This window comes from Zalophus californianus, chromosome 10 (genome assembly GCF_009762305.2).
Source record: "Zalophus californianus isolate mZalCal1 chromosome 10, mZalCal1.pri.v2, whole genome shotgun sequence".
Lineage (NCBI taxonomy): Eukaryota > Metazoa > Chordata > Mammalia > Carnivora > Otariidae > Zalophus > Zalophus californianus.
In genome coordinates, this window is record NC_045604.1 from 24928185 (window position 1) to 24940541 (window position 12357).

General features: G+C 40.1%; 2 protein-coding genes across 11 annotated transcripts in view; one reads left to right on the top strand and one right to left on the bottom strand.

Annotated features, from left to right (window-relative positions):
• The window catches only part of SRGAP2 (SLIT-ROBO Rho GTPase activating protein 2), a 227266-nt gene extending 226978 nt beyond the window's left edge, over positions 1–288 (bottom strand). For all 9 annotated transcript variants that reach the window (XR_003522906.1, XM_027610048.2, XM_027610047.1 and 6 more), the window contains exon 1: positions 159–288. The gene's annotated coding sequence lies outside the window, so the exon portion shown is untranslated. The remainder of the gene's footprint in view (positions 1–158) is intronic.
• A 660-nt stretch (positions 289–948) lies between these two features.
• Positions 949–12034, top strand: FAM72A (family with sequence similarity 72 member A). 2 transcript variants are annotated; one of them, XM_027610056.1, is made up of 4 exons: positions 949–1951; positions 4253–4330; positions 7489–7613; positions 10900–12034. In XM_027610056.1, exons 1-4 carry the CDS (start codon positions 1800–1802, stop codon positions 10992–10994), a joined length of 450 nt encoding a protein of 149 aa, XP_027465857.1. In that variant the 5' UTR covers positions 949–1799; the 3' UTR covers positions 10995–12034. The 2 variants fall into 2 exon arrangements, with proteins under 2 accessions (XP_027465857.1, XP_027465858.1); XM_027610057.1 differs by lacking the exon at positions 7489–7613.
• The last annotated feature ends 323 nt before the right edge of the window (positions 12035–12357 follow it).

Here is a 12357-nt window from a genome sequence, read left to right on the forward strand (position 1 = left end):
CGGGGGGGAGGGGGTCTGAGGGATTCCGGGCGGCACCGCTACGCGATGCCGCCAGCAGCATCCGCGCCCTCTCCTTCCCGCCCCTGCCGGGCTTTTTTCAGTCAGGGCTCCAGCCCGGCGGCCGAGAAGAGGAAAGGGGAGAGGGAAGGAGCCTTTACCTGGCTCTGACGCGACGGGTCTCGGGCCCCCGGCTCCGCTTCCCACTCTGAGATCTCCTCCCCTCTTCCCCGCCACACGCTTCTACGCAGATCGGTCCCCTAGTCCCCTGAGGAGCCTCCGCCAACTCCGCAGGACCCCGCCGGGAAGCAGAGCCCACCCCCTTACCAATCACCGCCCGTTTTCTATCGACCGATGGGGCCTGTAGCCAATAGGAATAGCTGATCCCGAGAGGCCAGGAATGAGAAGGAGGAGCTAGCGAAACTCGGAGGTGTGACTAGCACCACCGAGGCGTGGTCACAGAGTAAGCTCCTCCCAGGGTTGCCGAGCCCTAAAGTAGAATTAATGGGCGGGGTTAAAATGGAACCAACAGCCAAACACAAACTCTTGAGGGAAAGCACGACCAATTGGACCGGGGTAAAGAGGAGGGGCGTTGCGGAGTATTTTAGCCAATAGAGAGTAGAAACCTCGGGACTGTAGAAAGTCTTCCAATAAGAACCGCGAAGGGCGTGCCTTGACTCTTTCACTGGGGCCGAAGTAGGATATGCCCAAAACTCCCGGGGCCGACCAATGAGGGCGGAGGCGGAGCCAAGCTCGACCAACCATAAAGCTGAGCTGATCACAGCACCGTTACTGAGGCGGGGCGTAGGGTCTCCAAGCCACTAAGGTCTCAGCAGGGGAAGGCTCCGGAGCCTTCCAATGCGGGACGCAGGCGAACTCTAGTTCTCCCAATCGGTGCGCGGCGCCGGCAATTCAAACTGACAGCCGGTTGGAAAGGCAGAGAGAGCGGAAGAGGGAGCAAAAAACGACGCGTTCGGTGACAGAGCCCCAGCGCCGACTGAGCCCCAAAAGCGATCTCTGCCCCGTCCTACCAACCCCACCGCGCGCTCCGGAGCGGCCGCTCGGAGGGAGACCCAAGGGGACGGCGGGGGGCACGAGGGAGAGCTGAGGGACGGGGAACCGAGAGAAACGGCGCGAGAACCAGCCAGGACGCAGAGGGCTGGGGGCTGCCAGGAGAGAAGTGAAGCGGGGGCTCGCGAGCGAGCAGAGCGGGGGAGGGTCCCGGGAGGACTGAAGAGAACCGGGGTTCGTCCGGGTGGGAAAAACCAAGGGGATTTCTGGACCCTGGGAAGAGGAGAAAGATTTCCAAAGACGAGGCGTGGGTAGGGACGCTTGGCCGGTGATCCGGGGGAGGAGGGGGGAGGAATTGGAGAGCTCGGAGGGAGGGGCTTAGGAGAGGAGCTTTCAAGGAAAGACACTGCTGGAGAAAGTTTAGGGAATTGCTAAAGGCGCGGGGGCTGAAGAGTAGAGGAGCCTTTTAGACGCGAGGCTGGGGAGCCTACCGTAGGGAAGTTCCCCAGGCCCCTTGCAGCTCGCCGCCCCCCAACTTCAAACCCCACTCCCTTCCCCGAAAGTTAAAAGGAAAGCCACATATGCTGCTTCGCCCTGCTCCTCCTCAATAAATATTACTTTCACCCTCCCACGGGAAAACAGAAAAGAACTCATTTCCTTCCCTAAAGTTTAGAGCTTAGAAAAGCTCTAGACCTCGCAATTTGATTTTTAACCTGGGGGAATCAAACTAGGAAAGGGACTGCTCTTGTCTCCTCTTTCAAAATCCCACACCGCATCCTTCCCGGGACGCCATGTCTACCAGCACTTGTAGTTTCAAGGACCGGTGCGTGTCCATCCTGTGTTGCAAATTCTGTAAACAAGTGCTCAGCTCTAGGGGAATGAAGGCTGTTTTGCTGGCTGATACTGAAATAGACCTTTTCTCTACAGACATCCCTCCTACCAAGTAAGTCATGCTAGTGGCGGGCAACCAGTAGCCTTTAACTAAATGGGAAAAGTGTATGCTTTGGACCTCTGGGAGTCAACAAGGAGGTTATCATTTTGGTGTTCCAGCCACTCCCAACAGTCTGATGATCCCCTTGGAGTATAACTCAAGTGGGCAGACTGTCTGGACAAAGTCTGTGGTTTAGCCAGAGTGGTCAGTCCTGATGTAATGCTTCTAGTTCAGTTATAGTCATGTGACCGCATCCCTGAAGTTGAATCCCTGGCGCTGTGCCCTGCCCAACCATCTCACTGGATCAAGTCCATGACCTAGACCCTAGACTATAGGTAAAGTCAGGCAAGATTTTCTGTGTTGTTAGAGAAAAGAGGTCACTAAATTTTTCATTTTTATCCATGAAGTTTTAGGCCAAAAAATATTCATAATTTTCTGCCATTATTTGCAATTGGCAGGGTGAATCAGATCCATTGTCCATGTAAGTTAGTGTTCTTTTCTCAAAAATCTCTCTCCTAATGAGCAAGAAATAGATGTATGCGATGAAATGGAGACTTAGCTCTGAAACAATCCTTGTCCACTATTTCAGATACCATGCATTTGTTTGCATAATTAAATCCTCTTAAATTCTGTTTTCAGACACTACCCACTTTTGTAGGTAGAATCCTTAAGGATTTTCTACCAATTTGGAAGAATAGCCATTTTATTTCACTCAAATATACCTTTTCTGGCTCTAAAAGGTACTTTCTCTTTCCATAGTCAGCATATATATGCCCTTACCTAATTTTCAAAATTTGGGTCTTTATCATTAAAGTGAAAGAGATAAAATATGGGTGAACAGCTAGTCTTTGGACACAGAGCCAGAGGAAGCAGGCCAATAATCATAACACTTTAAAATGAACTTTGCGATGATAGAAACTTGAACATTTTAAAAATCTACTCCAAACTGTGAACTCTTCCTTTTCTTGAAATCTTTTCTGAAGTGGTTTAAGTGTAGTCATGCCTAATGGCAAAGCCAACAGCTCTCACTTACTGCAAAGATATTTGGGTTATTATTTTGAGTACGTGTGTGTGTGTGTGTGTGTTGTGTGTGTGTGTTGCAAAAAGAAAAAGCCCTAGACAATAAATCTAGAACCTACTATTGCACAGGTTCTATGATTTGTTGTCTAGGGCTTTCTCTTTTTAGTAGCGCATCCACGCAGATGCACACATGCACACAAATTTAAAATATTAACCCATTCACCTTTGCAATAGATGTAATAAACAATAAGATGAGGGCTCAGATAGGTGAATTGTTAGAGGTTAGACCAGAGTCTAGAATAGAACCAGGTTTTTTCCTATTGTCTATTCTTCCTTGAAGGGGTTATGACAGTGATGCATTAATGTGCTAAAATGTGTATGAATTAATGAACACATAAGATTTTTTAAATGGATGTTTTGTCGCATTAATGGTAAGCTCACAAGTATTAACTGACTCTTACAAAATATATTATTGTTCTACTTTAGAGTCTCTTTCAGCTCTTTGGGCCTACAAAATTCATGCTAAATCACAACCAAAAGGACACTTAATGGCAAGGATATGAAAAAACTGGAACCCTTGTGCATTATTGGTCGGAACATAGAATGGTTCTGCTGCTATAGAAAATAGCATGGAAGTTCCTAAGAAATTGAAAATAGAATTACCATATGATCCAGGAATCCCAGTTCTGGGTGTGTGTATATATCGGAGTGTGTGTTTATATTTAGTTATATATATCCAAAAGAATTCAATGCAGGATTTAAAAGATATATTTGCACATACATGTTCTCAGCAGTATAATTCACAATAACCAAGAGATGGAAACAACACAAATGTAGATTGTTCATCAACAGATGAATGAATAAACAAAATGTGGTATATGCATATAATATAATATTATTCAGCCTTAAAAAGGAAGGCTATCCTGCTGAATGCTACAGCATGGATGGACGTTGAGAACATTATACTAAATGAAATCAGCCAGTCACAAAAAAGACAAATACTATGTGCTTTCACTTACATGTACTGTATAAAATAATCAGATTCATAGACACAGAAAGTAGATGGTGGTTGCTGAGGGCTGAGGGAAATGGGGAGTTGTTTAACGGGTATAGAGTTTCAGTTTTGCAATATGAAAATGATCTGGAGATTCATTGCACAACAATGTGAATACACAACACTTCAGAACCGTACAATTACAAAATGGTTAAGTTAGTAAATTTTACATTATATGTGCTTTTTACAACATTTTTTTAAAAAGTACCTTGACTATTTCTGCACATTTCTCTCTCCAGTGCTGTGGACTTCATTGGAAGATGCTATTTCACTGAAATCTGCAAATGTAAACTGAAGGACATCGCATGTTTAAAATGGTAATTTTTTGGCAAGATTCTAGACAGCCCTGCATTTGGAAGATGGATGTTAACACCACAGCACGGAGAAAGGTTCAGTGGGCTGAATCGAGCACTGGTTATAACCCATGCAATGAGCCATTGAAAACCCATTTGTTATTTAGAGTAATTTTTTAAAAGGGTCTTGTGGCACATTTGTATATGATTTTACAATTTTTCAAAGTGCATTGACAAATATCTGCTTTCATTTTCAGAAAAAGGCAACATAGTTTAGGAGGGAAAAAAACCAATAGAGTTATGATCATAAAAAATCAGGTTTGAGCCCTGGCCCTACTCTTACTCTCAATGTGATCTCAAGTAAACTCCTTAAACCTCTGAACCCCTGAACCTCTGTTTCCTTGTCTAATTTATATCTTAAGAAAACACAAACTATCTTCCAACTTAAGAAGAGAGAAATTTAATTATCTTTTGTGTTTATAGAGTGTTATGAATGTTAAAAGGCTTAATAGATTACAAATTATGACACAGTTGAAAACTATTACTATTATCTTTTAAGAGGTGGGCAGACTTGAGTATTATTAGTCCCATTTTAGAGAGAAGAAAGCTGAGATTTTTTTTTTTTACACTTAAATGGGGTTTGGGTTATAAATTATAATCCTAATATTCAAACTCTTTTGTGCTAATGACGATTTAAATTCATTCTTTCATTCATTCAAACTGTATATTGAAGTTCTACTATGTGCTAGTCATTGATATGGGGGCTAGAAATATAGCAATAAGTAAGACAAAGTCACTGGCTTTTAGACATTATATTCTAGTGGGAAGGCAATCAGTAAGATATTTATTTTTGTAAAAGATTCTATTTATTTATTTGACAGAGAGAGACACAGCAGGAGAGGGAACACAAGCAGGGGGAGTGGAAGAGGGAGAAGCAGGCTCCCCTGAGCAGGGAGCCTGATGCAGGGCTTGATCCCAGGACCCTGGGATCATGACCTGAGCCGAAGGCAGATGCTTAACGACTGAGCCACCCAGGCACCCCATCAGTAAGATATTTAAATAAATAAGATATTGAATAGGGTGTGGGGGACTGCCAGTTGGCTCAGTCAATGGAGCACAGGACTCTAGGTCTCGGGGTTGTGAGTTCAAGCCCCATGTTGGGTGTGGAGCCTACTTTAAATAGATAAAGTTTGGGGTGCCTGGCTGGCTTAGTCAATAGAGCATGTGACTCTTGATCTCAGGGTTGTGAGTTCAAGCCCTGCATTGGGCGTGGAGCCTTCTTAAAAAAAAAAAAAAAGAAGAAGAAGAAGATATTTAATAGGATGGAAAGTGCTCCAAAGGAAATAATAATAATAAATGATAGAGAATAATATAGTTTGGGAGAGCAGATAAAAGCTCTTTGAGGTAGCATGCTCAGGGAAGCCTTCTCATGAGAAGGTAACATTGAAATTGAATCCAAAAGGATGAGAAGGACCCCAAGGGAAAATGTTCTAGGCAGACGGAAGAGCAAGTGCAGAGAACCCAAGGCAAGAAGAAGCTTGACATGTTCAAGGAATAAGAAGATGATGGCCAGCCTGGCTGAGACATTGTGAACATCAAGAGAGAATTGTATGAGTAGGTTAGAGATATAGTCAGAACCGTTGCCCAATAGAAATCTACAAGCTGCATATGTAATTTAAAATCTTCTTTAAAAAATAATAAATGAATAAATAAAATCTTCTAATAACCACATTTTAAAAAGTAAAAAAGAAACCAGTGAAATTAATTTAAGTTGTATATTTTATTTAACCCAGTATAACCAAAATATTGTTCCAACATGTAACCAACATAAAAAACTATTAACACAATATTTTACATTTTATTTTTTATTCTTAGTCTTTGAAATCTTGTGTGTTTTCTATTTACACACACTTCAGTTCAGTCTAGCCAAACTTCAAGTGCTCAATAGCCACATTTTGGATAGCACAGATCTAGACCTTGGTATGAAGGGGTTTTTTGTTTTGATTTTTGACCAATGGGAAGCCCCTGAAGGGGTTTTAACAGGGGATCAAAATGATCTTATGTGTCCCTACTAGAATGTTATTTCCATGAGAACAAGGACTTTGTCTACTGTTGGATTCTCAGCACCTAGAACAGTACCTGGCCCATAGTAGATGCTCAATAAACATGAGCTGAATGAGTGAATGAATATAGATGATGATTAAAGCCATAGAATTTACTCTTGCAGTATAGTCTTACAAATAACTGTCAGTCCCAGTCCAAGAACAACTTCCTTTCATTTGTTTGCCTTTCAAGCAGATTATGATTAGAAGACATATTTTAGGTAGGCTGGTACCTTTTACAGTATTTTTTTATAGGGCCTCACAAAAATGACTGACTCCCACATCTCACAGGGAGGAAACAAGCTATAATAAGAATTTTTACAACCCAAGGTATAAGTAGTTCGTGTTGTCATTTAAAAAAAAGAAAAAGCACTGGCTAAAACATTCCCTGTATATTCACTCTATTTAATAGTGACCACATAGGGAAAAAAAAAATCTGTGGAAGAATTAGGTACTTATAATCAGATGGATAATCTTGAAGACAGTAAAAACTTTTGCAACTTTCTCTAGAAGCTATGGATTTGCTTTATTTCTGAATTCCTTCAAAACACCGGGACTAAAATTAGAGCAGCCAGCTTGTGTTTGGTTTACAGGGGCTCATGCTGTCTTCCTACTCTTCCATCTGTTGAAACAGTTTTTAGGTGCTGGCATTGAACTAGAACACAGAAGAACCTAACCTGCTGCAGTCCTGGGCATAGCAAAAACCTTTTTACCCACAGATCTGAGTTGATTTCATGTATTGTGTCTGCACAGCACATCAGTTGTGGGTACTTTACAGAACATATCACAACCCTAGGGCATGGCATTTAGAAGCTAGCTTAAGGAAAATGCACAGAGTAATACTAGCAAAGAAATGGAGAATGTGTTAGTATTGTTTCACTTAACTGAAAGACCATTTTCCCATTTGGCAGGAGCCTGTCAAATTTAACATCACCGGAGTAACTCCTATCCCAAAGGTCCTACAATGGAGGTTGTTAGGAGGAAATGATATCTTCATATGGTCTATTTACCTTAGCACATAAAAATGCTTATATGGCCAGTTATTAGGTGGTATCTAATTATATTTACCTTCTGTCTCAGTGGGAACATTGTAGGTTATCATGTGATCGTTCCATGTTGTTCCTGCCTTCTTTCCTGCAACAATGGACACTTCTGGATGTTTCACAGCCAGGCAGTTTATGATATTAACAGACTAGACTCTACCGGTAAGAAACAACTGACTCAGAAATTTCTCTAACATTTATTTATCAATACCTGAGTGAAACTCTCAATAGATCGTTTTAGGATTCCCTCTGAAACTCTCTTACCTGGGTTGAAAGAGTGAAACTTGAGTCCTTTTATCCCAAACATTCAGTTAGGGAAACTACTAGCCAAAATTCATCACCATTTCTGCTGTTGTCATTGTATACAAGAGCCTCAAAGGTGGCTCTTCTCGGTCTTTTTAAATTAATATTTTAGTTGCTCTAAATTGTTGCCTTGATACCTATTATAACTCCAGGGAATTTTGGAAGATTTTAGATTTGATGGTCAATTATGCGTGTGTGTGTGTGTGTGTGTGTGTGTGTGCGCGTGCGTGTGTGTGTGTGTGTAGGAAAGCAGGGAGGGGAGGCTGGGGCAGTGAGGAGCTGGGAGGGAGGATGGCTAGGTAACCTTTGAACTTGGTGATGTTGCTCCAGGATAAAAACAGACATTTTGACATCTATATTAATAAATTATGATGGAATTTTATTCGAGGGAAATATTTAATACCAGTATGTTGTACTAACTATTTAACATACAACCAATTCTTTAAAGGATATTTACATGATACATTTTATATTGTCTGGAGCCATGCAGTTTTGTTGTAGGACACATGTCTTCTCTGTCTAGTATCTATTTACACAAGAGACCAGGTTGACCTTTAAGGGATTTTTTTAGTGGGAACAATTTAAACAACTCAACAATCCAGGTTGGCACTAATACTCTCAGGTTTTTAGATGTGTGTTTTAATCTTCTTCAGAACTTAAAATATATTCCTTATATTCCTTTTCTTAAGGGTGATTTGCCTTCACAGACTAAAGATCATGAATTGTAAGCTAGGTTCTCAGGGTCCTCAAACCTGCCAATTAGGCATAGGTTTTTATAGACTCTGATTTTTTTTTTAAATTACCTGGCGTTCAATTGTAGCTCTCAACCCATCATTTGCAGGTCTTAATTTCAGACTTCAGGATGTTCAGAAGGCCATTTTTGAGGAAGGACTTATCTGAGCTCCCCTGAGATATGAGCTTCTAGCTTGGGCCTCCAGTTTTATATTTGTGTTGATCATGGGACACATTAAAGGAAGTTTCTGCTTTGATACTATTTTTCCTGCTTCACAGAATTCAAAACACAGGGTGGAGATTTTTTCCATTTTGATTTACTTTTTAATATTTGTCAATTTTTCAAAGATAAAAGCCCCGCATTCTTCCATTCACATTGAATCTAATCCATGAGAAACAGATGTATCACAGGATTTCCTTCCTCCCTTCTTAACAGAGAAAGGAAGGTGCTCCTTCTGTCAGATCCAATCTCTTAGTTTATTTTTTCTCCTTTGAACCAATTGTGCCAAGCTACTCATGTCTCTGAGTGTTCACTCCAAGAATATCAAACTTCTCCTTTGTAACCCTAATATTGTGATTTAAAGTAAGACCTTCTAGAGGCTTGGTATAAAACAGGGTTTCTCATGATGTTGGGACTGTCCTTGAATCACCTGAATCAGCAGCATCAAAGGAATAAATACACAAGCTTTATGAAATTCTAGAATGTTTAGACTGAAAGGGCCCCAGGTCTGTGTTCTAGGCTAGGCTTCACACGTCGACCTGATTTCCCGAAACTTTCCTGAGGATGCTTGAGAAACCTCGGTTCAAATTCCCTGGGATTGGCAAATGCCCTCAAAGGCGAATTGACTTCAGCCCTCATTTACCTTTATGGGTTCTAACTATCCCTTAGGTTTTGGCCTAGTAATTCCTTATTATCCTGTTAGTTCATCAATGCCATATTACCAGAAGCAGAATGCTGTTCATTCTTGGAGGGGAAATATTTTTTATTATAAACAGTGTAAACACACACACAAAAATTACAGAAAATAATAGGAGAGATATCTGTATCCACCCCCCAGCATGAAATAGATGCTAACTTCTTGCCTGATTGGATTCTAGTATCTCAACCAAGAGGGTTGATTATTTCCACTGTTTCAGCAATGCAACAGTGCACCTCCTTGTACATATTTCCTTGAGTTCCTGTGCAAAATGGGCAGTTAGGAAGCAATGAGAGATGTGCTCTATCTGCTATATATGTATATATTTGCCGTATACATATTTAATTCACACAACAGAATACAGAAATAAAAAGAAATGGGCTAAAGCTATACATATGGATATAGGTAAGTCTCAAAAAAAAATATGTTGGATGAAAAAAAGCAAATTAGAAAAGCTACATATAATGCCACACTACAAAAAATTTAAATACACCCAAAAAATAATATATATTGTCTGCAGTTACACACATTTGTAGTAAAGGTAGTACATCCATGGTGTACTGGTAGTAGTGGCTATTACCAGTGACTAGATTCAAACCAAATCTCCAAACCCTGGCTCATTCCACTATCTCAGTGTGTGTGGAGTGAGTATCCAGAGTTTACTGAGTCCTCCTTGTGCCCACACTGACAACTGCAGAGCGTGAGATTTGCTTTCCTTGTTGGACTCCATTGGCTCTCCTAGAAGTCAATTAATAATGGTATTTTTCCCAATTTAGTATTTTCAAGTTATAGGATATAGTACGCGCCCAGAATAAACCATCTCATGATCCTCTATCATGTGTATGGTGTTTTACTATATACTATACTGGAGTCTTCAGTATGAAATCTGTCCTTTCATTATGAAGCTTTAGATTGTTGTTTTGTTTATTGTATTGGCAGCTACAACCTGGTCCTAAAGGTCTACCTTCATAGCCCCCAAACTAAAACCCACCTGCAGTTCATATCATAACTGGCTTCAAAACCTTGCTTTCTTTAATCACAAAAAAAGCCACCAGCTACTTCCATGCTTGTTGAGGAGATGAGGAGACTTATTTCAAGCCTTTTCCCTGTACCCTCCAAAGAGACACTTAATCTAAAATAATCTTGCAAGATCTCCATCCTTAAAAATCATTAAAATAGATTTGAAAATTATCAGTGTAGAGTGATTATGGCATAATATACCTGGGGGCAGGGTTTAAGGAAATGGACCATTGAGATCCTTTGGAGTTCGAAGATTCTAGAATTCAAGCACTTGCTTAAAAGGGCCTAAAAAAAATGTTCTGCCCTAGATGAATGATATCAGATATTTTTATCTATGGTATATTCTTTAATATCTTTTCTCTTTACTGTTAACACTACGGTTTCATATAAGAATGTTAACATATAACGTTTCACATAGCATATTCTGAGTTGTTATAGTAATCAGCACTAAGTAATTTTATGATTTTTCTTTTCAGGTGTAAACTTCCTACTTTGGGGCAACTTGCCAGAGATAGAGGAAAATACAGATGAAGACACATTAGATATCTCAGCAGAGGAGTGTATTCGATGAATGGGAGGGATAATGATATGTATAATATTCAGACTCTTTCCTATGTAAAATACATATTAATGAATTGACTTTAAATGTATTAGTAAGGATTTACTACTGATTTCTCTTTTTGGGGGGAAAATGGGACATTTGTTGATTTATTTATTTGCTATCTCAGTCTCATTACCTGAATTTAATTTGAGCCATTGTAGTTCTTTTCTTCTACTGATTCCTCTTCCTCTCTCCGCCCCCCAACCCAGTAAAGGTGTATTCTTAAATTCAGGTTGGAGAAGATTATTTCATGTGTCACTCAACTACCTCACAATCTTGGGGAAGTTTTCTTACAAGGAGATACCAGATACTGTTAATTTTATACTCTTGAATAAAGGGCATTCGTACATATACATGTGTGTATGTCAACCAAGCATATATCCATGCATATTACCATGCATACATATGACAAGCTCAACTGGAAATTAAAGTTTAAGAGGAATTTTTTTTAAAAACCAAGCTGTTAGGTTTCCATAGATACTGGTTATCCTGCGTTATACTGACGAAAACTCCTTAAAATGGAACAAGGCTTTGTGAATCAGCAAATAGAATAAGATAAATCTTTAAAATCTATGGAGAAAATCTCTTAATTCCTCAGCACGATGTTAGGTAAATGAATTTGTCACAAAATTATCAATATATACTGTTTAGCAACATTATTTATTTACATTCTTCTAAAGTCATCTGGTTATTGTGTTATGAAAGCGGATCAACTAAACCTCCATCTTTATTCTCTTCTCTAGGACTTTCTCTGTAAATAGCAAATTTTAAATGTGTAGTCTCAGTTCCAACCCTTAAATAGAAAAAAACTAAAGAAGTGTTTTGCTTAAGCCATTATACATTATAAAGAGAATTTTGTTTTTGTTTTAAGCTGCATTCAGAGCCACACAGAAATAGGAAACTGGGATGGTGTTGGATTGTGATTTTAGGTACAGCTAAAATCAGTGTATCGCCTTAGTAATACCTCAGCTGTACGCATTTTGTCAATAGTGATACCAAAACAGACTGAGTTGCGGTTCTGTAAATAAAGTTTTGTTGTAAAAATGACCAGCCTTCCTTTAATTTTTTATTGTACCCACTTTTCTTACCCAAAAATGGAAAAGTATAACACACAAGAGCTAACACTTATCGAGTGCTCACCATGTACCAGACACTGTTCTAAACTCTTTACAGATTTAATTCACTTATTCCACACAACAAACCCACAGGGTAGATATTATTATTCCGGTTTCACTGATGACACAGGTGAGGCATAGAGAGGTTAAGCAGCTTGTCCAAGGTCACATAACGGTCAGAGGTGTGGCCAGACTCAAACTCAGACAGACAGGCTGAC

Bases quoted from the DNA above. Each gene is read 5' to 3' on its own strand.
- FAM72A (XM_027610056.1), top strand. From the start codon at position 1,800: ATGTCTACCAGCACTTGTAGTTTCAAGGACCGGTGCGTGTCCATCCTG. The intron at 4,331-7,488 runs GTAATTTTTTGG...CTTCTGTCTCAG, and splicing joins GACATCGCATGTTTAAAATG to TGGGAACATTGTAGGTTATC. The intron at 7,614-10,899 runs GTAAGAAACAAC...TTTTCTTTTCAG, and splicing joins TAACAGACTAGACTCTACCG to GTGTAAACTTCCTACTTTGG.